This window comes from Ranitomeya variabilis, chromosome 3 (assembly GCF_051348905.1).
Source record: "Ranitomeya variabilis isolate aRanVar5 chromosome 3, aRanVar5.hap1, whole genome shotgun sequence".
Taxonomy (NCBI): domain Eukaryota; kingdom Metazoa; phylum Chordata; class Amphibia; order Anura; family Dendrobatidae; genus Ranitomeya; species Ranitomeya variabilis.
Genome location: NC_135234.1, coordinates 744,568,887 through 744,596,711, shown reverse-complemented (window position 1 = coordinate 744,596,711; position 27,825 = coordinate 744,568,887). Strand labels below are relative to the sequence as shown.

Here is a 27,825-nt window from a genome sequence, read left to right as displayed (position 1 = left end):
TCTATGTAGAAACAGGAGATCAATTTTCCCTGCATGAGTCACAAGTCACTGCAAAAGTCAATGGCAGGGAGAGGAGGGAGCAGCTGGGTCAGAAGCTGAAGAGAGGAATGATAAATGTAGGGTCAAGAGACTTCCTGTTTCTACATAGAGCAGAGAAAAGAGAAGAATCAGCTGGGTAGAACGGCAAAATGAGCAATTGTAAGTACACAGTGATATAATAGGATTGAAACAATTTTGATGGGAAGAGGGCTTCTGCTCATAATACCGCACAATAACAAATTCATGTCTTTGTGGTTTACAATATATGACCATATACACAAAGGCCCAGATTTATTAAAGAAAAAATATATTTATACAAAATATATTTTTGAAAGGCTGCAGACAAAAATTAGAGGTCCCAAATCTTTATACATTTTAGTTAGGTGGTGCAGCTAGTCTCCAGATATGAATAAGTGAGAAATCTCCAGCTTCAGGGTTCAGAGCTCAGTTGATGGTTTCACCTGCGGTTCCAGAAGCTGCGCCAGTTCAGAGCTCAGTTGATGGCTTAGCCTGCGGGTCCAGAAGCTGCGCCAGTTCAGAGCTCAGTTGATGGCTTCGCCTGCGGCTCCAGAAGCTGCGCCAGTTCAGAGCTCAGTTGATGGCTTCGCCTGCGGCTCCAGAAGCTGCGCCAGTTCAGAGCTCAGTTGATGGCTTCGCCTGCGGCTCCAGAAGCTGCGCCAGTTCAGAGCTCAGTTGATGGCTTCGCCTGCGGCTCCAGAAGCTGCGCCAGTTCAGAGCTCAGTTGATGGCTTCGCCTGCGGCTCCAGAAGCTGCGCCAGTTCAGAGCTCAGTTGATGGCTTCGCCTGCGGCTCCAGAAGCTGCGCCAGTTCAGAGCTCAATTGATGGTTTCTACTGTGGCTCAGTCCCTCCTCCCTCTTTTGTTTGTTGTTTTTCAAAAGCCATTTTCTGCGTTGTAGGATATTTGAATCGTAGGATGATTGAATATTGGGTACAGCCATGCCTCCTCTGTCCTTGCTCCTGAAAAATAGGTATTAAGCTTACCGTTAATGATGTTTCCAGGAGTCCATCCTGACAGCACTATGGAGGACGTCCTCCTCCCCCTTGCTGGGACAGGAAACACACGAGAGTACAAAAGGTCCGGTCCCACCCCCATTCCTCAGTGTTGTAACAAGAACCGCCTCAAGGGAGATGCAAAAAAATAATATTTAATGGTAAAGAACATAACACCATATATCAGGAACATATTACATCATATGTTAGGTTCATATTACAAAAGCATAGTTATATTAACAGGGAGGGAATTACCCGTGCTGTCAGGATGGACTCCTGGAAACATCATTAACGGTAAGCTTAATACCTATTTTCCAGGACGTCATCCTGACAGCACTATGGAGAGTACCAAAGCACCTCCTCAGGGTGGGATTACCGCTTGGAGAACTTTTCTCCCGAATGCAGTATGCTGACCGGACAGAACATCAAGTTTATAATGTTTGCAAAAGGTATTCGCACTAGCCCAAGTAGCGGCCTTGCAAATCTGCTCTAGAGAGGCGCCTGCCCTCTCAGCCCAAGTAGTAGCCATCCCTCTAGTAGAGTGCGCATGAAGACCCTTTGGAGGAGGGATGCCCTCCGACTGATAGGCCTCGGAGATCACAGATGTGATCCATCGAGCAATGGAGGCCTTAGAGGCCTTTTTTCCCTTACTTTTACCACCAAACAAAATAAACAGATTTGGGTCAATACGCCATGAGTTGGTGGCTGACAGGTAGTCGATGACCGCCTGTCTGACATCAAGGGAATGCAGAGCTTCCGCTCTAGAATTAGAAGGGTTACAGCAAAAGGATGGTAACACTATCTCCTGGTTTCTATTTTTTAGAGTTCCCACTTTTGGAATGAACGAGGGATCTAGTTTAAGGATCACGCTATCGTCTCTAATCTGGAGGTACGGGTCCCTTGTACACAGGGCTTGGATTTCCCCCACCCTCTTAGCCGTGGTGATCGCCACTAGGAATGCCGTTTTACGTGTCAGGGCCGAAATGGACATGTTATCTGCCGATGCGTAATTATTTTTGCAGAGGAATCTCAGGACAAGGTTAAGATCCCAGGGAGGAGATAACTGTCTAATGGTGGGGCGCAATCTTTGGGTGGCTCTGATAAATCTAACTATCCAAGGGTGAGTTGCCAGAGGATAGTCTAGGAAGGAGCTAAGTGCCGAGATCTGCACCTTCAAGGTGCTCGGCCTGAGCCCTTTATCGAACCCAGCCTGCAGAAAGTCCAGAATTCTGGGTAAGTCGGGAGTGCCTGCCGCAACCTCAGACCTGCCACCCTCCAGACAGAAACGCCTCCAGATCTTCAAGTAGATTGTTGACGTGACCGGCTTCCTGCTAGCCTTGATAGTGGTTATGACTTGGTCAGACAGGCCTCTTGCTTTCAGGATGTTCCTTTCAGGATCCAGGCTGAGAGATGTAGCTTCTCTGGGTCCGGATGGAACACTGGGCCCTGGTGGATTACATCTGGTCTGTGAGGGAGCTCCACTGGACTCTCTATCGCCAGGTCTACCAGAAGGGAGAACCAACTCCTTCTTGGCCAGTATGGAACTACCAAGATTACTCGAGCCTGTTCTTCCTTGATCTTCCTGAGAACAGCCGGGATTAATGCTAGAGGAGGGAATGCATATGAGAGGGGCTCCGTCCAACTTTGACTTAGACCATCTATCCCTTCCGGCAGATCCTGAGGGTTCAGCGAGAAGAACCTTGAGACCTTCGAGTTTCTCCTGTTTGCGAAGAGGTCTATACTGGGAGTGCCCCAACGCCGGCACAGCTCCTGGAAGATGTCCTGGTTGAGCTCCCACTCTGTTGCAAGCACTCTTCTTCTGCTCAAGTAGTCTGCTACGACATTCTGGAAGCCTTCTAGATGGACTGCAGAGATGGAAAGGACCGACCTTTCTGCCCAGCGGAATATTCTCCCCGCCAGCTCCTGGAGAAGATGGTGCCTTGGGCCTCCTTGGTGCTTTAGGAAGGAAACAGTTGTCACATTGTCGGACAATATCCTGACATGACGATTCTCCAGAGTGCGACGATTTCTTCTCAGGGCTTCCCAGACAGCATACAGCTCTCTGAAGTTGGATGAGTTGCCGGCTACTTCTGGAGGCCATCGTCCCTGGAAGATCCTTCCTTCTAAGTGAGCTCCCCAGCCCCAGGCGCTGGCGTCTGTAGTAACCACTACGTAGGGATCGGTAGTCCATAGTACCCCGATTCTTAGATTCTTTGGGTCTGTCCACCAAAGGAGAGATCTTCGTACTGGATCTGGTAGATATAAAATACTGTGCAGAGAAGATTGACGACGGTCCCACTTGTAGAGGATTAAGCTCTGTAGTGGTCTTGAATGGAATTGTGCCCATCTTACGCATGGTATGCATGCCGTCATTAGACCTAGTACTCTCATGGCCATCCTTATTGAAACTCTGCGTTCTAGTAGGAGTCTGATCTGAATCTGTATTGTCTCCAGCTTGGATTCGGGCAGTAGGGATATTCTGTTTGCCGAATCCAGACAGACGCCCAGGAAGACCTTTTTGTGTTCCGGAATCAGGTCTGATTTCTGCCAGTTGACGATCCATCCCAAGTGTTCCATTAACGCGATGGTCCGGTTCCTGTGATCCGATAGGATCTCTGGTGTTCTTGCTATCAGAAGAAAGTCGTCGAGATAAGGGACTATTATAATCCCCTGGTTTCTTAAGAAAGCCACTATCTCTGACACCAGCTTTGTAAACACGCGAGGTGCTGAGGCAAGTCCAAACGGCAGGCACTGGAACTGGTAGTGACAGGTCCCGGACGGCAGAACTACCGCGAACCTCAGAAGCCTCTGAGATAGATGATGGACAGGGACCTGATATTAGGCACTCTTCAAATCGAGTGCACATTACCGCGTTCTGATCTATGAGAAGAATTGCAGAACGGATGGACTCCATGCGAAACCTCTTGTACCTGACCCAGGCATTCAGAGGCTTCAAATTTACAATTGTACGTGAGTCGCCGGACGGTTTTGTTATGGAGAACAGGGAGGAGTAGTGACCCTGGCCTACCTCTAGCGGTGGTACTGGTATTATGACTTTTGAGGAAAGCATGTCCATTAAGTCTTTTAGCATGGGAGAGTCTTGCATAACCACCGTAGGTACGATGTACCTGTCTGGTGGAGGGGAGTAGAACTCTATACTGTAGCCTTCTGACACAGTGCGAAGGACCCATTGATTTTGAGTGACTCTGCTCCAGTTTACCGCGAAATGGCGAAGCCTTCCCCCTATAAGAGTGGCGTCATTGGGATTTAGATTTAGAGGAGGGGCTGAAGAAGAAGCTCCTGTTCTTACTACCGTGGCCACGGGAACCCCTAATAAATCCTCTATTGGACCTTCCCCCTCTGAAGTCGGACCTGTAGTCGGACTGTCTTCTAAAGGGAAACCCTCTCCGAAAGGACTGAAGCTTCTTAGGCTTGTCCTCTGGGAACCCTTTTTTCTTGTCTGAAGCCGACTCTAAGATAGTATCGAGGGAGGGACCAAACACCCTTGCGCCTGAGAAGGGGATTGAACACAATTTTGTCTTGGACGCATTATCACCCGACCAAGACCTCAGCCAGACCGCTCTTCTAGCCGCATTAGACAATGATCCGTTTCTGGCTAAAAATCTGACGCATTCAGCCGTCATGTCGGATAGAAAAGCAGTAGCAGATTTCATTATGGGAAGAGAGTTTAGGATCTCTGCCCTTGGGGTCTTATTAGAGAGATGCTCCTCTAATTGACTCATCCAAAGGTGCATAGACCGCGCTACCGAGGTAGCTGCAATATTGGTTTTAATCAGAGCCGCGGACGACTCCCAGGCTCTTTTTAGCAATATGTCCGCCTTACGATCCATTGGATCGCGCAAGGTCGATGAGTCCTCGAATGGGATAGCTGTCTTTTTGGCAACCTTCGCCACCGGAACATCCACCTTGGGTATCTCGTCCCATAGCTTAACGTCATCAGGCTCAAAGGGTAGGCGCGCCTTAAAGTCTTTAGACAGTGTCAGCCGACGTTCCGCCTCCTTCCACTCTTCGAGCACCATGGCCTTGATATGCTCGCTAACCGGGAAGACTGTCTGCCGACGTGACATAAGTCCCCCAAACATCAGGTCCTGCCTGGATTGCGGCTTAGATGTTTCTTCTACTTGCATGGTGCATCGCACCGCTTGCACCAGCTCATTTGTGTCCTCCACCTGGAAAAGGTACTTTCTCTGACGGTCCTGGCTTCCGGAAGGAAGCTCGCCCTCTTCCTCAGAGACGAGGTCTTCAGAGTCAGACCTGTCATCGGAAGTATAATCCAACTCCCGCCTGGCCCTTTTGCGACTGGGCATAGGGCTGGGCTTTTCCACCATGGTAGCTAGGGAAGCCTGGACCTCTTCTCTGATTAAGGACCTCATCTCAGATAATAAGGTGGGCTGCTCCTCTCTCATAACCTTGGATGTGCAATCTGCACATAAGGTTTTGCCATGGGTGTCCGGGAGTTTTGCATTACATAGTGGACATCTGCTGGACTTCCCAGAGGCCTTTCCAGATCTCTTAGCTTGACCAGGGGGGACGGCTGGGGTTCCCTTATCCTTAAACGATATAAGATAGGGAAGGTAACAGGGTGGCTTTTTTCCCGGGGTGCTAGGGGAGTTTGCGCTCTGCGCACTTACCCCATCCTCAGGTGGCATGCTCTCCATGATCTCCAAAGTGTCACCGCTGCAGCGACTGCCAAAGCGCCACGATACCAGAGACCCACGCTGAAACGCACGCCTTCCCTGTACATCCAGCGTTACCAGAAGTGACGGTAACGGATGCCGCAAACCGGAAGTGACGCGGTCCCCGGAACTTCCGCCGGAAGAGTCAGAGCCCGGCGTTCACGCTGCTGGATGCTGCTGACCTCGGGAACCGCGTCCGCAGCCGAGAGCCCCCCCACCGGGAGGAGCGGCTGCTGGTCTTTGGAGCAGAGGGACCCCCCTCTGGAGGGTTTCTGCCCTGAGCGTCTTGACAGGGGGAAGGATCTGGCAAGCCGCACGATCCCCCTGAGCTCCGGTAAGCTGCGTAGCTTCTCTCATGTGTCCCTTGCAGGGACAGGAAAAACACTGAGGAATGGGGGTGGGACCGGACCTTTTGTACTCTCGTGTGTTTCCTGTCCCAGCAAGGGGGAGGAGGACGTCCTCCATAGTGCTGTCAGGATGACGTCCTGGAAAGAAGGGTTTTTGCAATCCTTGAAGGTTTCTTTTGCCATAAGAATTCAGAAAGCTGTTTGTGGAATTTTCGGATCCAAAAAGCAGAAATGATAAGGGGAAATCGGTCTGAAAATGTAGAGTAACCTTGGGAGAATCATCTTATAAACTGTTACTCTCCCCATCCAAGATGTATTTATTTTGATATTTGTTTAACCCCTTCCCGACCTTTGACGCATACGCTGCGTCATGAAAGTCTGTGCCAATCCGACCTATGACGCAGCATATGCGTCATGGAATGATCGCGTCCCTGCAGATCGGGTGAAGGGGTTAACTCCCATTTTACCCGATCTGCAGAGACAGGGGGAGTGGTGCTTCAGCCCAGGGGGGGTGGCTTCACCCCCCCGTGGCTACGATCGCTCTGATTGGCTGTTGAAAGTGAAACTGCCAATCAGAGCGATTTGTAATATTTCACCTAAAAAAATTGTGAAATATTACAATCCAGCCATGGCCGATGCTGCAATATCATCGGCCATGGCTGGAAATACTTAAGTGACCCCCCCCACACCCACCGATCGCCCCCCCCAGTCCTCCGTTATGGGGTCCGGTCCCCTCCGTCCGCCTGCCGGCTCCCCCGTCCTCCTGTCCGCTCCCTCCTTGTTTGAATTCACCCCCCCTGTGGTCCGATCACCCCCCCTGTGCTCCAATCCACCCCCCCCCCCCCACCCCTTCATACTTACCGATCCTCCCGGTGTCCGTACGTCTCCTCGCTGGGCGCCGCCATCTTCCAATATGGCGGGCACATGCTCAGTGCGCCCACCGAATCTGCCAGCCGGCAGATTCCTTACAAGTACATTTTGATCGCTGTGGTAGGTTCTATCACAGCGATCAAAATAAAAAAAATAATAAATCCCCCCCCCCCCCCTTTATCACCCCCATAGGTAGGGAGAATAATAAAATAAAGAAAATATTTTTATTTTTTTCGTTTTCCACTAGGGTTAGGGTTACGGGTAGGGTTAGGGTTACGGGTAGGGTTAGGGTTATGGCATGTGCGGATTTGGCTGCGGATCCGCAGCGGATTGGCCGCGGATCCGCAGCGGATTTGGCTGCGGATCCGCAGCGGATTGGCCGCTGCGAATTCGTTGCAGTTTTCCATCAGGTTTACAGTACCATGTACACCTATGGAAAACCAAATCCACTGTGCCCATGGTGCGGAAAATTCCGTGCAGAAACGCTGCGTTGTATTTTCTGCAGCATGTCAATTCTTTGTGCGGATTCCGCAGCGTTTTACACCTGTTCCTCAATAGGAATCCGCAGGTGAAATCCGCACAAAAAAACACTGGAAATCTGCTGTAAATCTGCAGGTAAAACGCAGTGCCTTTTACCTGCGGATTTTTCAAAAATCGTGCGGAAAAATCTCACACGAATCCGCAACGTGGGCACATAGCCTTAGGGTTAGGGTTGGAATTAGAGTTAGGGTACCGTCTCACAGTGGCACTTTGATCGCTACGACGGTACGATCCGTGACGTTCCAGCGATATCCATATGATATCGCTGTGTCTGACACGCAGCAGCGATCAGGGACCCTGCTGAGAATCGTACGTCGTAGCAGATCGTTTGGAACTTTCTTTCGTCGCTGGATCTCCCGCTGTCATCGCTGGATCGTTGTGACAGCGATCCAGCGATGCGTTCGCTTGTAACCAGGGTAAACATCGGGTTACTAAGCGCAGGGCCGCGCTTAGTAACCCGATGTTTACCGTGGTTACCAGCGTAAAAGTAAAAACAATAAAACCGTACATACTCACATTTCGGTGTCCTTCAGGTCCCTTGCCGTCTGCTTCCCGCTCTGACTGTCTGCCGGCCGGAAAGTGAGAGCACAGCACAGCAGTGACGTCACCGCTGCGCTCTGCTCTCACTGTACGGCGGCACTCAGTCAGAGCGGGAAGCAGACGGCAAGGGACCTGAAGGACACCGAAATGTGAGTATGTACGTTTTTTTTTTTTACTTTTACGCTGGTAACCACGGTAAACATCGGGTTACTAAGCGCGGCCCTGCGCTTAGTAACCAGATGTTTACCCTGGTTACCCGGGACCTTGGCATCGTTGGTCGCTGGAGAGCGGTCTGTGTGACAGCTCCCCAGCGACCACACAACGACTTTCCAACGATCACGGCCAGGTCGTATCGCTGGTCGTGAACGTGGTAAATCGTTATTTGAGACGGTACCCTTAGGGTTGGAATTAGGGCTAGGGTTGGAAATAGGGTTAAGATTAGGCTTGTGGTTAGGGTTAAGGATAGGGTTAGGGTTGTGTTGGGGTTACAGTTGTGGGTAGGGTTGGGATTAGGGTTAGGGTTGGATTTAGGGTTACGGGTGTGTTGGGGTTAGGGGTGTGTTGGGGTTAGGGTTGTGATTAGGGTTATGGCTACAGTTGGGATTAGGGTTAGGGGTGTGTTGGGGTTAGTGTTGAAGTTAGAATTGAGGGGTTTCCACTGTTTAGGCACATCAGGGGTCTCCAAACGCAACATGGCGCCACCATTGATTCCAGCCAATCTTGCGTTCAAAAAGTCAAATCGTGCGCCCTCCCTTCCAAGCCCCGACGTGCGCCCAAACAGTGGTTTACCCCCACATATGGGATACCAGCGTACTCAGGACAAACTGGGCAACAACTATTGGGGTCCAATTTCTCCTGTTACCCTTGCAAAAATAAAAAATTACTTGCTAAAACATAATTTTTGAGGAAAGAACAATTATTTTTTATTTTCATGGCTCTACGTTATAAACTTATGTGAAGCACTTGGGGGTTGAAAGTGCTCACCACACATCTAGATAAGATCCTTTTGGGGTCTAGTTTCCAAAATGGGGTCACTTGTGGGGTGTTTCTACTGTTTAGGCACATCAGGGGCTCTGCAAATGCAACGTGACGCCCGCAGACCATTCCATCAAAGTCTGCATTTCAAATGTCACTACTTCCCTTCCAAGCCCTGACGTGCGCCCAAACAGTGGTTTACCCCCACATATGAGGTATCAGCGTACTCACAGCAAAATGGGAAACAAATATTGGGGTCCAATTTCTCCTGTTACCCTTGTGAAAATAAACAATTGCTTGCTAAAACATCTTTTTTGAGGAAAGAAAAATGATTTTTTAATTTTCACGGCTCTGCGTTGTAAACTTCTGTGAAGCACTTGGGGGTTGAACGTGCTCACCACACATCTAGATAAGTTCCTTGAGGGGTCTAGTTTCCAAAATGGGGTCACTTGTGGGGGGTTTCTACTGTTTAGGCACATCAGGGGCTCTGCAAACGTAACATGATTCCCGCAGACCATTCCATCAAAGTCTGCATTCCAAATCGTCACTACTTCCCTTCCGAGCCCCGGCATGTGCCCAAACAGTGGTTTACCCCCACATATGGGGTATCAGCGTACTCAGGAGAAACTGGACAACAACTTTTGGGGTCCAATTTCTCCTGTTACCCTTGGGAAAATAAAAAATTGTGGGTTAAAAAATCATTTTTGAGGAAAGAAAAATAATTTTTTATTTTCATGGCTCTGCGTTATAAACTTCTGTGAAGCACTTGGGGGTTCAAAGTGCTCACCACACATCTAGATTAGTTCCTTGGGAGGTCTAGTTTCCAAAATGGGGTCACTTGTGCAGGAGCTCCAATGTTTAGGCACACAGGGGCTCTCCAAACGCGACATAGTGTCCGCTAATGATTGAAGCTAATTTTCCATTCAAAAAGCCAAATGGCGTGCCTTCCCTTCCGAGCCCTGCCGTGCGCCTAAACAGTGGTTTACCCCCACATATGGGGTATCATCGTACTCAGGACAAACTGGACAACAACATTTGGGGTCCAATTTCTCCTATTATCCTTGGGAAAATAAAATACTCCGGGCTAAAAATCATTTTTGAGGAAAAATAATTTTTTTATTTTCATGGCTCTGCGTTATAAACGTCTGTGAAGCACCTGGGGGTTTTAAGTGCTCACTATGCATCTAGATTAGTTTCTTGGGGGGTCTAGTTTCCAAAATGGGGTCACTTGTAGGGGAGCTCCAATGTTTAGGCACACAGGGGCTCTCCAAACGCGACATGGTGTCCACTAACGATTGGAGCTAATTTTCCATTCAAAAAGTCAAATGGCGCGCCTTCCCTTCCGAGCCTTGCCGTGCACCCAAACAGTAGTTTACCCCCACATATGAGGTATCGGCGTACTCAGGAGAAATTGCCCAACAAATTTTAGGATCCATTTTATCCTGTTGCCCATGTGAAAATGAAAAAATTGAGGCTAAAAGAAATTTTGTGTGAAAAAAAAGTACTTTTTCATTTTTACGGATCAATTTGTGAAGCACCTGAGGGTTTAAAGTGCTCACTATGCATCTAGATAAGTTCCTTGGGGGGTCTAGTTTCCAAAATGGGGTCACTTGTGGGGGAGCTCCAATGTTTAGGCACACGGGGGCTCTCCAAACGCGACATGGTGTCCGCTAAAGATTGGAGCCAATTTTTCATTCAAAAAGTCAAATGGCGCTCCTTCCCTTCCGAGCCCTGCCGTGCGCCCAAACAGTGGTTTACCCCCACATATGAGGTATCAGCGTACTCAGGACAAATTGGACAACAACATCCGTGGTCCAGTTTCTCCTTTTACCCTTGGGAAAATAAAAAAATTGTTGCGAAAAGATCATTTTTGTGACTAAAAAGTTAAATGTTAATTTTTCCCCTCCATGTTGCTTCTGCTGCTGTGAAACATCTGAAGGGTTAATAAACTTCTTGAATGTGGTTTTGAGCACCTTGAGGGGTGCAGTTTTTAGAATGGTGTCACTTTTGGGTATTTTCAGCCATATAGAACCCTCAAACTGACTTCAAATGTGAGGTGGTCCCTAAAAAAAATGGTTTTGTAAATTTTGTTGTAAAAATGAGAAATCACTGGTCAAATTTTAACCCTTATAACTTCCTAGCAAAATAAAAATTTGTTTCCAAAATTGTGCTGATGTAAAGTAGACATGTGGGAAATGTTATTTATTAACTATTTTGTGTCACATAACTCTCTGGTTTAACAGAATAAAAATTCAAAATGTGAAAATTGCAAAATTTTCAAATTTTTCACCAAATTTCCGTTTTTTTCACAAATAAACTCAGAAATTATCGACCTAAATTTACCACTAACATGAAGCCCAATATGTCACGAAAAAACAGTCTCAGTACCGCAAGGATCCGTTGAAGCGTTCCTGAGTTATTACCTCATAAAGGGACACTGGTCAGAATTGCAAAAAATGGCAAGGTCATTAAGGCCAAAATAGGCTGGGTCATGAAGGGGTTAAGATTGAATGAAAGATTGAATGTCTTTGCAAATTTCCAGAAAGTTAACTTCTGCAATAACGTTTAAAGGTTTTTTGATTGCTATCCCTAAACATGATTTTTTTTTGTGTTCCCATGAAAATGGAAATAATATATATATTATACATATATACACACACACACGCACACACGTAATTAAAAACTGACTAGCTGAATCCTTCTAAGCTCTATGTAGAACCAGGAGGTCAATTTTCCCTGCACAAATCATCAGTCACTGCAAAAGTCAATGGCAATAGGGAGGCGGGAGCAGCTGGGTCAGAAGTTGAAGAGGGGATTGATAAATGCAGGGAAGAGAGACTTCCTGTTTCTACATAGAGCAAAGAAAAGAGAAGAATTAAATGGGTAGAAAGTCAAAATGATCAATTCTAAGTACACAGTGCTATATAATACAATGATTGTAATATATTAAGAGGAGAAAAAGTTTGATGGAAGTAGGGCTTCTTAAGCTCACAATAATATTTCAAAATAACAAATGTATGTCTTTGTGGCCATATACATGTGAAGGCTCAGATTTTAAAAAAATAAAATTTATTATAAAATTACACACACATATATATATGGGTCCCAAAGCTACTCTACAAAGAGATGAATAAGTGAGAATCCTCCGGCTTCAGGAGCTGCCAGTTCAGAGCTCAGTTGATGGCTTCTCCTTAGGCTTCAGGAGCTGCCAGTTCAGAGCTCAGTTGATGGCTTCTCGAGCTGTCAGTTCAGAGCTTTTCCTGTGGTTTCAGGAGCTGCCATTTCAGATCTCAGTTGATGGCTTCTCCTTTGGCTTCAGGAGATGCCAGTTCAGAGCTCAGTTGATAGCTTATTCTGTGGTTTTAGGAGCTGCCATTTCAGAGCTCAGTTGATGGCTTCTCCTTTGGCTTCAGGAGCTGCCAGTTCAGAGCTCAGTTGATGGCTTCTCGAGCTGTCAGTTCAGAGCTTTTCCTGTGGTTTCAGGAGCTGCCATTTCAGATCTCAGTTGACGGCTTCTCCTTTGGCTTCAGGAGCTGCCAGTTCAGAGCTCAGTTGATGGTTTCTCCTGTGGTTTCAGGAGCTGCCAGTTAAGAGCTCAGTTGATGGCTTCTCCTTTGGCTTCAGGAGATGCCAGTTCAGAGCTCAGTTGATGGCTTAGGCCGGCCTCACACTCAGCGTATAAAATTACGGTCCGTTTTTTACGGCCGTAATACGCCTCAAGCTTCGAAATACGGTGATCCGTACGAACTCCGTAGGCAAGGTGTGGTGGCGTATTTTGCGCAGGTAATGTTGCGTATGTAATCCGTATGTCCACCGTATTGCGTTTTTTTCACGCAACTTGACAAAATGGACAATTAACGGTTTTTGAGGCTGAACTTGATTTAAATTACCATCATCAACCCTATTTAAGGCCCCTACAACAGGTGGCTCCCTCCCATATGGTCATTTTGTGGTTTGCCATCTGTTGGAGTGTTGGGTTAACATTTGGACCATGTCTGACCACCTGCAGTTCACCCCAACACAGCGGGTTTTGTTTAACTGGGTCTTGTCGCGTCGGTTTGGCCAGCCATACCCTGTGATTGTGGATCCGCGAAGGAGGAGCAGAAGAATGTGGGTGCATCCTCTGTTGACCCAACGCCTCACTAAAGGCCATTTTCATCGGCTATATACAGCTCTGCGGGCACATCCAGAAAAGTTCTATCTCTACTGCCGCATGACAATCCAAACATTTGACAGATTGTTGGAGATATTACGCCCAGGAATAACATTTCAGGACACAATGATGCGCAAAGCCATCTCCGCCGAGGAACGTCTTCTCCTTACATTACGGTATGTATTTTACATCCTCACATACCTTTTGTTGTATTTATGGGTTTGTTTCCTTTATTTTTGACCCAGAATATGTGTACATTAGGTCACAAGCAGATGTGACAAAGATCATAAAATATTTTAGTTAAGCTCCCTTTTGAATTTTGGTTTGTCCCAGCGGTTTTTTTTTTTTTTTTTAATGAAAAATGTTTTGTGTGCACTCTTGAACCATATGTAATTTTTTGGTATGTGTTTCTCTTTCAGATTCCTGGCCACTGGATTGTCATTTGCGGGACTCCACCTGGAGTTTTTGATTGGCCAATCAACCATTTCTGGCATTGTGCGTTTAACATGTCGGCAAATATGGGATAGACTCAAGGACCTTGTGATGCCTGAGCCAAAACAGGCTGATTGGCTCAAAATAGCCCATGGGTTCCAGGTGAATTGTGACTTCCCAAACTGCATTGGAGCGGTGGATGGGAAACATATCCGGGTACGTAAGCCGCCGAACTCTGGCTCCCAATTCTACAACTATAAGCAGTTTTTCTCTGTAGTACTGTTAGCTGTAGTTGACAGTAACTACAGGTTTATAATTGTAGACATTGGGGCCTATGGCCGAACTGGAGACTCTAGGGTATTCAATTCGTCTATAATGGGTCGGCGGCTACGTGACAACCAGTTACATCTCCCACCACCACAACCACTCCCAGGCTCCACTGCAGAACCAATGCCTTTTTTTTTGGTTGGTGATGAGGCGTTCCAACTGACCAGACACCTCATGAGGCCTTATCCCCGGCGCAACCTGGACCACCGTCGGAGGATATTTAATTTGCGCCTTTCTAGGGCGCGGAGACTGGTTGAGTGTGCATTTGGTATTCTGGTGGCAAAATGGCGTGTCCTCCAGACTGCCATACAGCTCAGTGAGGCTACCGTCACTGAAGTTATCAAAGCATCGCATCAGTCATTTTGCACAACTTTACCCGCATACATGATTGCTTTGCAGATGGTAATGATGAACACATGTTGCGTAGTGTAATTAGGCCAACACCACATGGCCCTCCTCCGCGCCGTCCCCTTTCTGGAATCAAAGTTAGGGATGTTTTGACAAATTATTTTGTATCTCCTCAGGGTTCTACTCCCTGGCAAGATTATGCTGTTTCTCAGTTGTAATTTTCTTCTTTTCTTGATGTCTTTGTCAAATATAATTTTTTATGCCCCAGAAAAAGTACTGTGTGTGTTGTGTTTCCTTATTGACCCTATGTTTATGTTTCTAGAATATGTGTGTGATGCAATAATGATTTTGACCAAAACATCATTTAGCTTTTTCAAAAACATTTTAGTTAAATAACCAGCCTTTTTTGGTTTCCCTGTTAACATATTTTTTTCATATGTTAGTTTTCCTTTTTTAGGGTGAAGTTTAAAACCATAAAAAACAGAAAAGGTTAAATGGTGCCAAAAATAACACAAAACCATGGTAGGCAGCTCACACAATACATTACAAATCCCTGTAAGTTGGCGGGGGAGATGGTGCCTGCTCTGGGTCCTGGTCAGGGGGCCTTTGTTGGGCCAATGTGACTTCATCCTGTGAGGATGCACTGGCTTGTGGCACAGAATACTGGCCTTGTCCATATTGGCCAGTTGGGTGGTGTCCATAAGCCAATTGTCTCTGTGCCTCATGCTGACGGACATATTGGCTTGCATCATACCCAAGCCCAAAATGGCCATGTTGTCCAAACCCAGGTTGGGACCAGCCTACATCACTGGGTCTGGAAAAGTTGCCATATTGGGATTGGGGGTTGTAGGCTGCCATTTGGTAGACTGATGGCCTTTGTATATTTGGTGGTGGGAGGGGTTGAGGTGGAGGCATACGTGGAGGAGGTGCTGCAAATCCTGATTGATCTTGCTCCTGTTGAGGGAATTGAAGGCGCAAGAGGTTGGTTTGGGAAAGCTGCCTTCGCTCAAGATATTCAAACACCTCATAGGGGTTATTTGGAGCTGTGCTTAAATCAATCAGGATTTGCATACACCCTCTCACACGTAGCCTCACCTCACGTGGAAGGGGTCTAAGGTAACGGGCAAGGCTGCGGGCAAAGGCCTCCTCTCCATCATCCGTTGCTGCCCTGGCCAAATAATTGAGGACCCCAGCGTCAACATCATTTCTTGTTGCTTGCAGCTCTCTCCTTCGGCGGGCTCTCCGTAAAGGCCCAGCTGCCTGTGGGGATGACACCAGTGGGTGTGGAGGGCTGCTGCTCTGGGCATGTTCCTCCGGCCTTTCAGCATCATGTGGTGCTGAGGGTGGTGGTGCTGCTGCATCTTCCTCACTTGCTGCTGCCTGCTGTGATGATGATGCTGATGGGTCCTCAAGGATGGATGCTGAAGCTTGGAAAGATGGGCCTGCCACCTCTTCATCAACACTTACAGGATCGATCAGAGCCTCCGATTCCGACCCGGTCTCCCTCTCTGTGAGGTTAGACTGTGTTCTGTTAATAAAAGGCAAAAAAAAAGGTATTATTTTTTGCCCATTGTTTAATTACACATCTGTGAGCTATATTGTGTAAAAAAACATACACACAACCTCATATCAGACCAACATCTACTCCACTCTTATCTCAAATTCACACATGAATATACCAGATTTTTCTGTGGGATCACACCAAAGGTTAACAACACTATCACAACACATCATAATGTGGCCTAACATTTCAAGCTCAAACAAAAACAGGAAGACCCACATCTTCAAACAATCACAGAACATCCAGTAACAAACCAACTAACAAACCACTGCATGAACATTTGTAATCTCGCCTACTACCTTCTCATCCATCCCTTGTAGTAGGTAGTGATGTTTGGCGGGCAGGGTCCTCTCTCATCCAGGATCCTTTTTGAATTTAGCCTTGTTTACATTATATTTTGCACTATATTTACACATCCTTACATGTAATTGGCAATGTAAGAACCGTAAAAATAACAAGATAAGATTGATTATCAATCAAAATGTGTGGAGAGGTTATTACTTACTGCCTCAGATTCATACTGACATCCAAAAATGAAAGACGGTCATAGTAGATATATTTCCGCTTCTTGAGTGGGGCTGATGACCCACTTCTTGCCCGCTGCTGTCTTTCACGCCGGTATTGGTCCCGGATGCTGCGCCATCGTGTCATTACATCATCCACTGCAATTACATGTTCAAAAATATTGAGCAAGATCAGTAGGAACATAGCTTCTTACAGTTGTCAGTGATTTTTTTTTTTTTTGTTTTTTTTGTGGGGGGGTTTCTTGCACCATTATTTACATGGTGCAGCAGATGTGAAAGGGGTTACATGCAGTGGTCTATATATCGGTCACAGTTGGAAACTTTACAGTCACAGACTGGGAGGGGAGAGAACCCTGTTCTTGCAAACATACATTAGGTCGGATTGTGTATGTGAAATAAAAATGCCTTCTGCAAGAATTAGCCTAATGTGACAATTTAGGACAAATAAAGACAAGGGGCAACACCCCTCTGGACGAGGTATGAGTACCAAGAAATATTTATCCGCGCAACATCAAGATTACCTATGTACATAAACACTTGGCCTTGTTAATCAGCTTTGGGATTTGACAAAATGGCCATAAATGACACATATCTAAAAATGATTCTTCAAGTCATCATGTAGGGAAAGCATCTTGTAAAGTCAAATCTGGGGAATACATGAGTGTACTTACTTAGTCTTGTCTGCTCCGCACGTGGCCGTTGGGCATAATCAGGGAATAGGAGGCCACAGATGGCCCTCCAAGCTGCCTCTTTCCTGGCCCGGTTGGAGTAGTTTGGATCCCGCTGGTCCCATATTTCTGGCCTTTCTTGGACCAGGATGAGGAGCATGTCCACATTAATTAGACTGGCCATGATGCATGCAACTCTGTGGAGGCGAGCACCAGACTTCCGGGATGTCTGTGTGGCTTTTTCAGCTAATTAGCATGTCTGGGATTCATGATTGAGGGCTTGGCTCAATTCCTTGCACCTGGCGTTGTCTGGAGATGTCTGGCGTATTTCTCGCAAGTCACACTGCTGGTCCGTGTGTAATCCGTATTTTTCGCGCACCCATAGACTTTCATTGGCGATTTTTTTGCGCAACACGGTGACAAACGCAGCATGCTGCGATTTTCTACGGCCGTACAAGACCGTATATTACGGATCCGTAAAATACGGCAGATAGGAGCTGGGACATAGGGAATCATTGGGCCATGTTTAATGCGTATTTTACGGACGTAGTTTATGCGCTCATACGTCCGTAAAACTCGCTAGTGTGAGGCCGGCCTTATTCTGTGGTTTTAGGAGCTGCCATTTCAGAGCTCAGTTGATGGCTTCTCCTTTGGCTTCAGGAGCTGCCAGTTCAGAGCTCAGTTGATGGCTTCTCGAGCTGTCAGTTCAGAGCTTTTCCTGTGGTTTTAGGAGCTGCCATTTCAGATCTCAGTTGACGGCTTCTCCTTTGGCTTCAGGAGCTGCCAGTTCAGAGCTCAGTTGATGGTTTCTCCTGTGGTTTCAGGAGCTGCCAGTTAAGAGCTCAGTTGATGGCTTCTCCTTTGGCTTCAGGAGATGCCAGTTCAGAGCTCAGTTGATGGCTTATTCTGTGGTTTTAGGAGCTGCCATTTCAGAGCTCAGTTGATGGCTTCTCCTTTGGCTTCAGGAGCTGCCAGTTCAGAGCTCAGTTGATGGCTTCTCGAGCTGTCAGTTCAGAGCTTTTCCTGTGGTTTCAGGAGCTGCCATTTCAGATCTCAGTTGATGGCTTCTCCTTTGGCTTCAGGAGCTGCCAGTTCAGAGCTCAGTTGATGGTTTCTCCTGTGGTTTCAGGAGCTGCCAGTTAAGAGCTCAGTTGATGGCTTCTCCTTTGGCTTCAGGAGATGCCAGTTCAGAGCTCAGTTGATGGCTTATTCTGTGGTTTTAGGAGCTGCCATTTCAGAGCTCAGTTGATGGCTTCTCCTTTGGCTTCAGGAGATGCCAGTTCAGAACTCAGTTGATGGTTTCTCCTGTGGTTTCAGGAGCTGTCAATTCAGAGCTCAGTTGATGACTTCTCCTGTGGTTTCAGGAGCTGCCAGTTCAGATGATGGCTTTTCCTGTGGCTTCAGGAGCTGCCATTTCAGAGCTCAGTTGACGGCTTCTCCTTTGGCTTCAGGAGCTGCCAGTTCAGAGCTCAGTTGATGGCTTCTCCTGTGGTTTCAGGAGCTGCCAGTTCAGAGCTCAGTTGATGGTTATTCCTGTAGCTTGGTTTCTCCTACCTCTATCTTGTCTCAATTATGTAGCCTGTGAAATGGTGATTACTTTTTGGGGGAGGAAATAACGTTTAATTCTCAATAAGAATTTGTAAATGGCTGCTTGTGAATAATTACAAGCACTGACCTCTCATGAAGATAAATAACATAGGATGTGTATGACCAGCCCTCAGCAGCTTCTCCCCACCCTGCTCCCCTTGACTGACAGATCTCTACCTACACACACATGCATAGGACGAGAGATTGTCAGTTTATGGATGAAGCCGCCCGGCACTGGTCTTGCACTAGTCATCCGAGACATATTACCCTGGCCGGCTTCTCAATGAATGATTTTTTTACTGAAATGCTGTCGTGTTTCTAAGTGATACATACATGAGAGAAAATGAACCCGATGCCTGATTGTTGCTGTCCATGGTCTGGATACCAGGAATCAAATGACAAATTCCCTTTAACATTATTTTTTCCAAGCAAATGGATACAAAGGTGCAAATACTCTTTATTTGTAGATGTGTCACAATCAGATAAATATTTCACTGCCACTCCATCACCTTCACCCACAAGCCCGCCCAGACAAATCAGCACCAGAAATCGGATGTATTAATACAGCAAATTGGGCATCCATTAATAGTACCATAACGAGGAGGTGTACTCTTACCTCGAAGGACCAATCTTCATCTTCTTCATCATCTAGCCACATCTTGGTCTGTGTATAAACCTTTCCAAGTTCCATGTGTACGGGCGATACCTCAAATTCTATCCTTTGCAGGTTGAAGCCGAGGCCGACCCCTATGGCTTTTATAAAGCTTTCCTTCAATGCCTGAAATCACAAACGCCCACAATAACCCAACACTGAATTCTGCAGAAACTACAGAAACCTATGTATTTATTTTAAGGTTTCTTAATTTTTTTTTATGTCACTATGGATAGGAGATCTAAAGCTGTGATCCCTTGAGTCTCCCTATAACTGCGTAGATTCCATAGTTGTAATTTACCGAGGCATCTAAGGGGCTTAGACTTGTGTGACTGGACAATACAGTAATAGGAATTTAGAGGGAAAGTCCATGTAAGTGACCTGTAACTTCAGTCCCATCAATCACATGTAAAACACATAAAACCCCCCTCTACGATTTGCAGTCAGCTCCCATTCTGCAGCCATGATTTACCCAGTGCCTGTAGAACATGTCGAGCTGCGCCCCATCACTGCCCGCACGCTTTATAGAGCGCCACTCTCTTTCTGTGAACTGGCGGTGCATGATACGAAAGAACTCTTCTGTGGAGCCGCTGCCTGAAAAATGGCAAAAGGCAAATGGTAGAATAGGCGCGGATAGTGTCAGAGGGTTAAAGCAAGAGCGAGTATACACAAGTATAATAGTGGGGCTCACGGCAATGGTTTTTCTATTTTACAGCAAATCAATAGTTTCAAGATGATGGTGGTAATAGTAGGACCGCAAAGTAATGCCAAAGACATAATTTTATGTCTGAAGACGGTTGCTTGCTGTAGTTTTGATAAAAATCGATGGTTTTATCACCAGGAGATTATCACTAGAGAACTAGTAAACCTGCTGCCATGTAGTCCTCCATATTCATGAGCATTGTATAACCCCGCCCCTGATTGGCAGCTGTGTGTGTACATGCAAAAAGCTGCCATTAAGTGGTGTAAGCGGGGCAATACAGAGCTCAGCATTTAAAGAACTGTTACATATACAGTACCAACAAGTTTTTAATCAAAACTGCAACAAATAGCACAATTGACACACTGCTGGAATCAGAGTCTCTGCCCCTACATCATGCTGCTCTCAGACGTGGCAGAAAAAAACCTGGTGACAGGAAAGCAAACGCATGTCATCTGAGTGCTGTCCAATTTTTCCATGGACCCATTAGACTTGCATTTGAAAGACTGATCAGAGACTGAAAATCAGACAGGTCTCCGTTCTTTTCTGCGGACCACACTTTCCAGAGAAACCATATGGACAAGTGACCAGCCCCACATAGAACTCGTACCTATCATCAGTGAAAAACACAAGTAGAACTTCCATGTGAAAAACTGTTGTCTGAATGAGGCTTTAAACATATAAAAGGCAATAACACATCCAGAGTTTGATCCTCCCTCCCATCAGGCGGCGCAATCCTCGCCCCCCGCTCTGTAACATTATAGGGTCTCCACTTCGTGTCCGAGTTGCTGCGGTTCCTTCCACTTCTTAATAATATCACTCACAGGTGATGGGGGAAGATTTAGGAGGGAAGAAAGGTCATGTACGGACTTGTTACCCCGGTGGCTCCTATTACAGGACCCCGCTGGTATCAGGGAGCTCTGCACCGCCGGCCGCTCTGTGACATTAGTAAAGGTGGACGGAGGACAGATATTATACACTGTGGGGCCTAATGAAGAACTTGAATTCAATGATTAAGATGAGTGTCCCAATACTTTTGTCCATACAGTCTCTCTATAAAGATGCAGAACTGATTTTCAGAGCATCAAATTTCCAGTTTCCCCAAATAAAGGGGCGTCCACTATACACAGTAATATCTCTGTAAGACCACAACACTGAACTGATAGGACCCCAACGATCATATAACCAGGGGTGTGAAAGTCTCTTCTATGAATGAATCAAGCGTGTGCAGCTGTGGCTCCAGTCACTGTCTATAGGAGCAGCACTCACACATGCTCAGTACCGCACAATTCACACAGGAGACTTTGGGCCCTCTGTTCTCAGGATTGCTTGGAGACAACGCCTTTAAGAGCCGCCTGCCCCTGTAGATACATGCAATGTGGTCCTGGGCATGAACTATAGGAAAAACGTTATGAGCCTCGGTATTAGGGCTCATTTCCACCGGCGAGAGACAAATCGGTCCGTAATCTGGACCGAAAAAACGGATGTAACGTATGCGATTGTCATGCGAGTGCAATGCGATTTTTAATCGCATCATCCGTATGACATCCGTATTACTGTCCGATTTTTACGCACCGGTGTCCTTTGAAAAGCCGGCAAATCAGTGCTGTGTACAGTAAAATCACACTGACAGGTTAGAATAGAGTAGATATATACACATAGAATAGGTATATATACATATATATATGTCAGTGAGACACCTATATATGTATATTTATATTTAATGCAGCGCAAGATAGCATTAAAGCCGCTAATTCAATTGCCGGCTTTTCATTTCTCCTTCCCATACCCGACAGGATATGAGACATGATTACATACAGTAAACCATCTCATATCCCCTTTTTTTGCATATTCCACACTAATGTTAGTAGTGTGTATGTGCAAAATGTATGTGCAAAATGTGGGCGCTGTAGCGTGTAAAATAAAGGATTAAATCGCGGAAAAAATTGGCGTGGGCTCCCGCGCAATTTTCTCCGCCAGAGCGGTAAAGCCAGTGACTGAGGGCAGATATTAATAGCCTAGAGAGGGTCCATGGTTATTGCCCCCCGGCTACAAATATCTGCCCCCAGCCACCCCAGAAAAGGCACATCTGGAAGATGCGCCTATTCTGGCACTTGGCCACTCTCTTCCCACTCCCTGTAGCGGTGGGATATGGGGTAATGAAGGGTTAATGCCACCTTGCTATTGTAAGGTGACATTAAGCCAGATTAATAATGGAGAGGCGTCAATTATGACACCTATCCATTATTAATCCAATTGTCTGAAAGGGTTAAAAAAACCACACACATTATTAAAAATTATTTTAATGAAATAAACACACAGGTTGTTTTAGTATTTTATTGTTCTCTCAATCCATCCGGAACACCCTCGCTTGGCAAAATAATAAACCCACAATATACATACCCTCAGATGAACCGTCACGTCCCACGAAGTAATCCATCTGAAGGGGTTAATTATTTTACAGGCAGGAGCTGTGCTAAAGCACTCGCTCGTGGTTGTAAGCCCCGGGGAATGAAGGAAATCTGAGTGATCTGTATTTACATTGAGTTGCGGTGAGGCGCCCCCTGCAGGATGAACTCTTTTGAACTCGAGCGTGGGAACTTTTCCAAGGCTCCAGTTCATGAGAACATCCACCAGAGGGCGCCTCACCGCAACTCAATGTAAGTAAAGATCACTCAGCTTTCCTTTCAGCACCCGGGGATTACAAGCACGAGCGAGTGCTTTAGCGCAGCTCCTGCCTGTAAATTAATTAACCCCTTCAGATGGATTACCTCGTGGGACCTGACAGTTCATCAGAGAGGGTATGTATATTGTGGGTTTATTATTTTGCCAAGCGAGGGTGTTCCGGATGGATTGAGAGAACAATAAAATACTAAAACAACCTGTGTGTTTATTTCATTAAAATAATTTTTAATAATGTGTGTGTTTCTTTAACCCTTTCATACAATTGGATTAATAATGGATAGGTGTCATAATTGACGCCTCTCCATTATTAATCTGGCTTAATGTCACCTTACAATAGCAAGGTGGCATTAACCCTTCATTACCCCATATCCCACCGCTACACGGGAGTGGGAAGAGAGTGGCCAAGTGCCAGAATAGGCGCATCTTCCAGATGTGCCTTTTCTGGGGTGGCTGGGGGCAGATGTTTGTAGCCAGGGGGGGGCAATAACCATGGACCCTCTCTAGACTATTAATATCTGCCCTCAGGAGCCCACGCCAATTTTTTCCGCCATTTAACCCTTTATTTTAGCAGCTACAGCGGCCAAATTTTGCACATACACACTACTAACATTAGTAGTGTGGAATATGCAAAAAAAAAAGGGGGATATGAGATGGTTTACTGTATGTAAACCATGTCTCATATCCTGTCGGGTTTGTGAAGGAGAGAGCAAAAGCCGGCAATTGAATTAACGGCTTTTATGCTATCTAGCGCTGCATTAAAAATATATATATATATATATATATATATATATATATATATATATATATATATATATATATATATATATATATATATATATATATATATATATATATATATATATATATATATATGTGTCTCACTGACATATATATATGCATATATACCTATTCTATGTGTATATATCTTCTCTATTCTAACCTGTCAGTGTGATTTTACTGTACACCGCGCTGAATTACCGGCTTTTCAAAGGACACCGGTGCGTAAAAATCGGACAGAACTCGCATGGTGCGAGTGCTGTGCGATTTTTTTCTCGCACCCATTGACTTGCATTGGCGAGTCTCGTCCGAGAATCGCAGCAGGCTGCGATTTTTTTCTCAGTCCGATTTCGGCTGAGAAAAAAAAATCGCAAATGAAAAGACACCTATTGAATAACATTGGTCCGAGTGCAATCCGATTTTTTATCGGATTGCACTCGTCCGTTTTCCTCGCCAGTGGAAATGAGCCCTTAGAGACAAGCACCCTGAAGAGAGATGAGAGAGATTGGGGTTTTCTTTTCCCCCCGCGGCATTACAGGAAGCCCCAAGAAATCTTGCTTCCATTTCTACGCTTTCGTTTTGACTGTTTTAGTTTTCTGCCCACATAGACAAACGAGGTCTTGTTTTTTGAGGGACGAGTTGTACTTCTGAATGACCCCATTAATTATACCTCCTCAAGCGGGGAGTAAATTACCTTACAATAGGATTCTCCTGATCAGTACGATTATGGCGACACCAAACAGGTTTTTTAGTATTTCAGTTGTAAAAAAAAAAAAAATATGAAACTTGCAACAACAACAAAAAAACTTTATGTGGTTGTATCGCCGTTTTCTCAGACTCGTAACATTTTCATTTTTCAGTTGATGGAGCGGTGTGACGGATTATTTTTTGCAGGGTGTGACGGTTTTTATTGATACCATTTGGGACGTTTTGATCGCTTGTTACAGCAATTTTTGTGGTCTTACAGCAACAAAACAAAGAACAACAAAAAAGACCTTAATTTTGGAGTTCTTGAATTTTTTTTCGTTTACAGTGTTTGACGATGAGGGTAATTATTTTTATATTTTGATCAATCAAACTTCTCAGAATGTGGAGATACCAGATGTGTGTTTTCATTATATTTATGTTTAATGGGAAAAAGAGGGGCAATTTTTGACCCTTTATATTTTTATAACATTTTTTTTCACTTTTCACGGCTCTTATTAGTCCCCTTAGGGGTCTTAAAGCTGCGATTGTCTGATCGCTTGTAATTTATACAGCAATATCCCAGCATCGGTGTATAGAGTGGAAATCACGGCCACAGATAGGGTTTCAAGGGAGCTCCGTAATGACAAGCATGGAGGTCTTCAGCAGACCCCCTGCTGTCATAGGAACCCACCAGTAACCCGCGATCATATCACAGGTGCTTAGACTGACGCGACCCCTTGGCGAAACACTGTTAATAGCGCTATCAGCTCGACAGGGCCATTTAACAGGTTAACCCCTCGAGCCCGCTCCCTACACCTGCTCCCAGTCTGTACGTTATCATCTAGCCCAAGGAAACCAAAGCCTTCACCAGCGCTGCGTTATGAAATAGCAAGATCCGTACCTGGTCGATCCGTTTTCATTATGTCGACTCCCACCTGGAGCTCGGACTCCGCGGCCAGAACGGCAAAATCGCCCTGATGGGAGACATTGAAGCTGAAGTTTGGGAGGTGCGGAGGAATCCCGCTCACCAGGAATGGCTTCCCTTTAGCACTCCTGTCCAGCACTATCTTATCCCAGGGGATCTGAAGCTTCTCCGCAATCAACTTTCTGATCAGAAGTCGTCCGGCCTGAAGGATAAAAAGGAGAACGGGTTCTGTAACGAATATAGACAGAGGCGCAGCTCAGCCCTGAAGATACGGAATAGCAGAAAGCAGCGGCTGATCCAGCTGCTCCCTTTACAGTAGGGCTCTGCGGCCATCTATCGGCAGGAGACGCACATAGGGGGGCAGCACAGGCTTCATTATAGGGGACACAACCACCGAGGTCCCGACAAGCCACAATGTGACTTTACTGACCACAGACGCTAAAAGGAGGCCACATGCTTATGCTAAGGGAACCCGTCACCGGAGTCATACCGCCAATCCGCAGGAATCAGAGAGCAGCTGCAGATCAGTAGATTTACAAGCCCTACATTGCCTTTGGCCGGCTCCTCCCAGCGCCTCACTAGGTGACTGACAGCTGTCTCCCATGTGTGTGCAGAGATAGCCGTACACGGCCTGGAGCGGTGTCTGGGGGCGCCAGGCTAGTCACGTCTCTCACTATGGTCCGGATCTATAGGGGACAGGTTCCCATCAGTCAGCCGAGCGCCCAGCACCGGACGGCTAATGTGCACTGGGGGTCCCAATCCTTCCCAGGGGCAGATATTGGGGGGACGGAGACTGGACAGATGGGGTACAGGTCCATATAGTGCACTGGGGGCCCCAATCCTTCCCAGGGGGCAGATATTGGGGGGACGGAGACCGAACAGATGGGGTACAGGTCTATATATATAGTGCACTGGGGGCCCCAATCCTTCCCAGGGGCAGATATTGGGGGGACGGAGACCGGACAGATGGGATACAGGTCCATATAGTGCACTGGGGGTCCCAATCCTTCCCAGGGGGCAGATATTGGGGGGACGGAGACCGGACAGATGGGGGGCAGGTCCATATAGTGCACTGGGGGTCCCAATCCTTCCCAGGGGGCAGATATTGGGGGGACGGAGACCGGACAGATGGGGGGGCAGGTCCATATAGTGCACTGGGGGTCCCAATCCTTCCCAGGGGGCAGATATTGGGGAAACGGAGACCGGACAGATGGGGGGGCAGGTCCATATAGTGCACTGGTGGTCCCAATCCTTCCCAGGGAACAGATATTGGGGGGACGAAGACCGGACAGATGGGGGGGCAGGTCCATATAGTGCACTGGGGGTCCCAATCCTTCCCAGGGAACAGATATTGGGGGGACGAAGACCGGACAGATGGGGGGGGACAGGTCCATATAGTGCACTGGGGGCCCCAATCCATCCCAGAGACCGTATAGTGCACCGAGGCCAGCGGACTCCAGTTACACCACTGTTTGCCCCATCAGTCGCCCTCTGGAGCTCAGCCCGGAATGGGGTCACCAGGAACAGCGGTAGAAAGGGAGGAAAAAACGAGAATGATAAGTCCTGTCCTCTGCAGGAAGGGGTTAATAGCGGCCGTTCTCCGCGTACATACTGCGCGTTATACCATGGCGGCTTTGGCATCACGGCTGAACATGAACTGAGCGATGCGCTGCTTCTCCTCAGGCTGCACACAGCGGGCGCACAGTGACCAGTCATCCCGGCCCGGGGCCCAGCGACCACAGGGGAAGGCCCACCTCACCGCCTCCATGATGAGGGGCCCCCGCATATATCCGGGGCCCAGAGCGCCGCACACCCCGTCCTGTCCGGTCACAGGAGCTCAGAGAAAGCGAAAGCGAAAGAAACTTCTGCCCCACTCTCCGCACTGTGGAGACTGCTCCAATCCAAGAGGGGAAAGGACCTCTGCTGACGTCATGCCATGTGACAGTGAGAGAAAGGGGCGTGTCACAGCAAGGGGCGGGACCTCCTCCAGTGCAGAATGCAGATCAGGAAGTAATGCTGTGCTCAGTGTTGCAACTACAGGAGAGGAGAAGGAGATGAGGCTGAGGGGAGATGACACATTGGGGCGAGGGGGCTTTATACACAGGACGCAGTGTGAGAGGACTGAGGGGCTCTATACACAGGACGCAGTGTGAGAGGACTGAGGGGCTTTATACACAGGGCACAGTGAGAGGACTGAGGGGCTCTATACACAGGGCACAGTGAGAGGACTGAGGGGCTCTATACACAGGGCACAGTGTGAGAGGACTGAGGGGCTCTATACACAGGACGCAGTGTGAGAGGACTGAGGGGCTCTATACACAGGACACAGTGTGAGAGGACTGAGGGGCTCTATACACAGGACACAGTGAGAGGACTGAGGGGCTCTATACACAGGACACAGTGTGAGAGGACTGAGGGGCTCTATACACAGGACGCAGTGTGAGAGGACTGAGGGGCTCTATACACAGGACGCAGTGTGAGAGGACTGAGGGGCTTTATACACAGGGCTCAGTGTGAGAGGACTGAGGGGCTCTATACACAGGGCACAGTGTGAGAGGACTGAGGGGCTCTATACACAGGACGCAGTGTGAGAGGACTGAGGGGCTCTATACACAGGACACAGTGTGAGAGGACTGAGGGGCTTTATACACAGGGCTCAGTGTGAGAGGACTGAGGGGCTCTATACACAGGGCACAGTGTGAGAGGACTGAGGGGCTCTATACACAGGACACAGTGTGAGAGGACTGAGGGGCTTTATACACAGGGCTCAGTGTGAGAG

General features: G+C 47.1%; 2 protein-coding genes across 4 annotated transcripts in view; both read right to left on the bottom strand.

The window, feature by feature from the left end:
- Positions 1–27,073, bottom strand: part of AASDHPPT (aminoadipate-semialdehyde dehydrogenase-phosphopantetheinyl transferase) — a 44,585-nt gene extending 17,512 nt beyond the window's left edge. For all 3 annotated transcript variants that reach the window (XM_077298526.1, XM_077298525.1, XM_077298527.1), the window contains exons 1-4: positions 26,671–27,073; positions 25,023–25,248; positions 19,745–19,866; positions 19,237–19,398 (exon numbers count right to left, since the gene is read on the bottom strand). In XM_077298526.1, the coding sequence (XP_077154641.1) occupies positions 19,237–19,398; positions 19,745–19,866; positions 25,023–25,248; positions 26,671–26,832 (672 nt within the window). In that variant the 5' untranslated portion in view covers positions 26,833–27,073. The remainder of the gene's footprint in view (positions 1–19,236; positions 19,399–19,744; positions 19,867–25,022; positions 25,249–26,670) is intronic.
- On the bottom strand, positions 14,658–17,622 carry LOC143818586 (uncharacterized). The gene is made up of 2 exons (XM_077299848.1): positions 16,347–17,622; positions 14,658–15,808 (listed from the first exon to the last, which is right to left on the bottom strand). The coding sequence occupies exons 1-2, from the start codon at positions 16,547–16,549 to the stop codon at positions 14,824–14,826; spliced, it is 1,188 nt and encodes a 395-aa protein (XP_077155963.1). The 5' UTR covers positions 16,550–17,622; the 3' UTR covers positions 14,658–14,823.
- Positions 27,074–27,825: the final 752 nt, after the last annotated feature.

What these genes read in the sequence shown, in the direction of transcription:
- LOC143818586 (XM_077299848.1), bottom strand. Translation starts at nt 16,549, where the DNA reads ATGTTCCTACTGATCTTGCTCAATATTTTTGAACATGTAATTGCAGTG. An exon ending in GTCAGTATGAATCTGAGGCA is followed by an intron (nt 15,809 to 16,346) that starts GTAAGTAATAAC and finishes TTTTATTAACAG; the next exon opens with AACACAGTCTAACCTCACAG.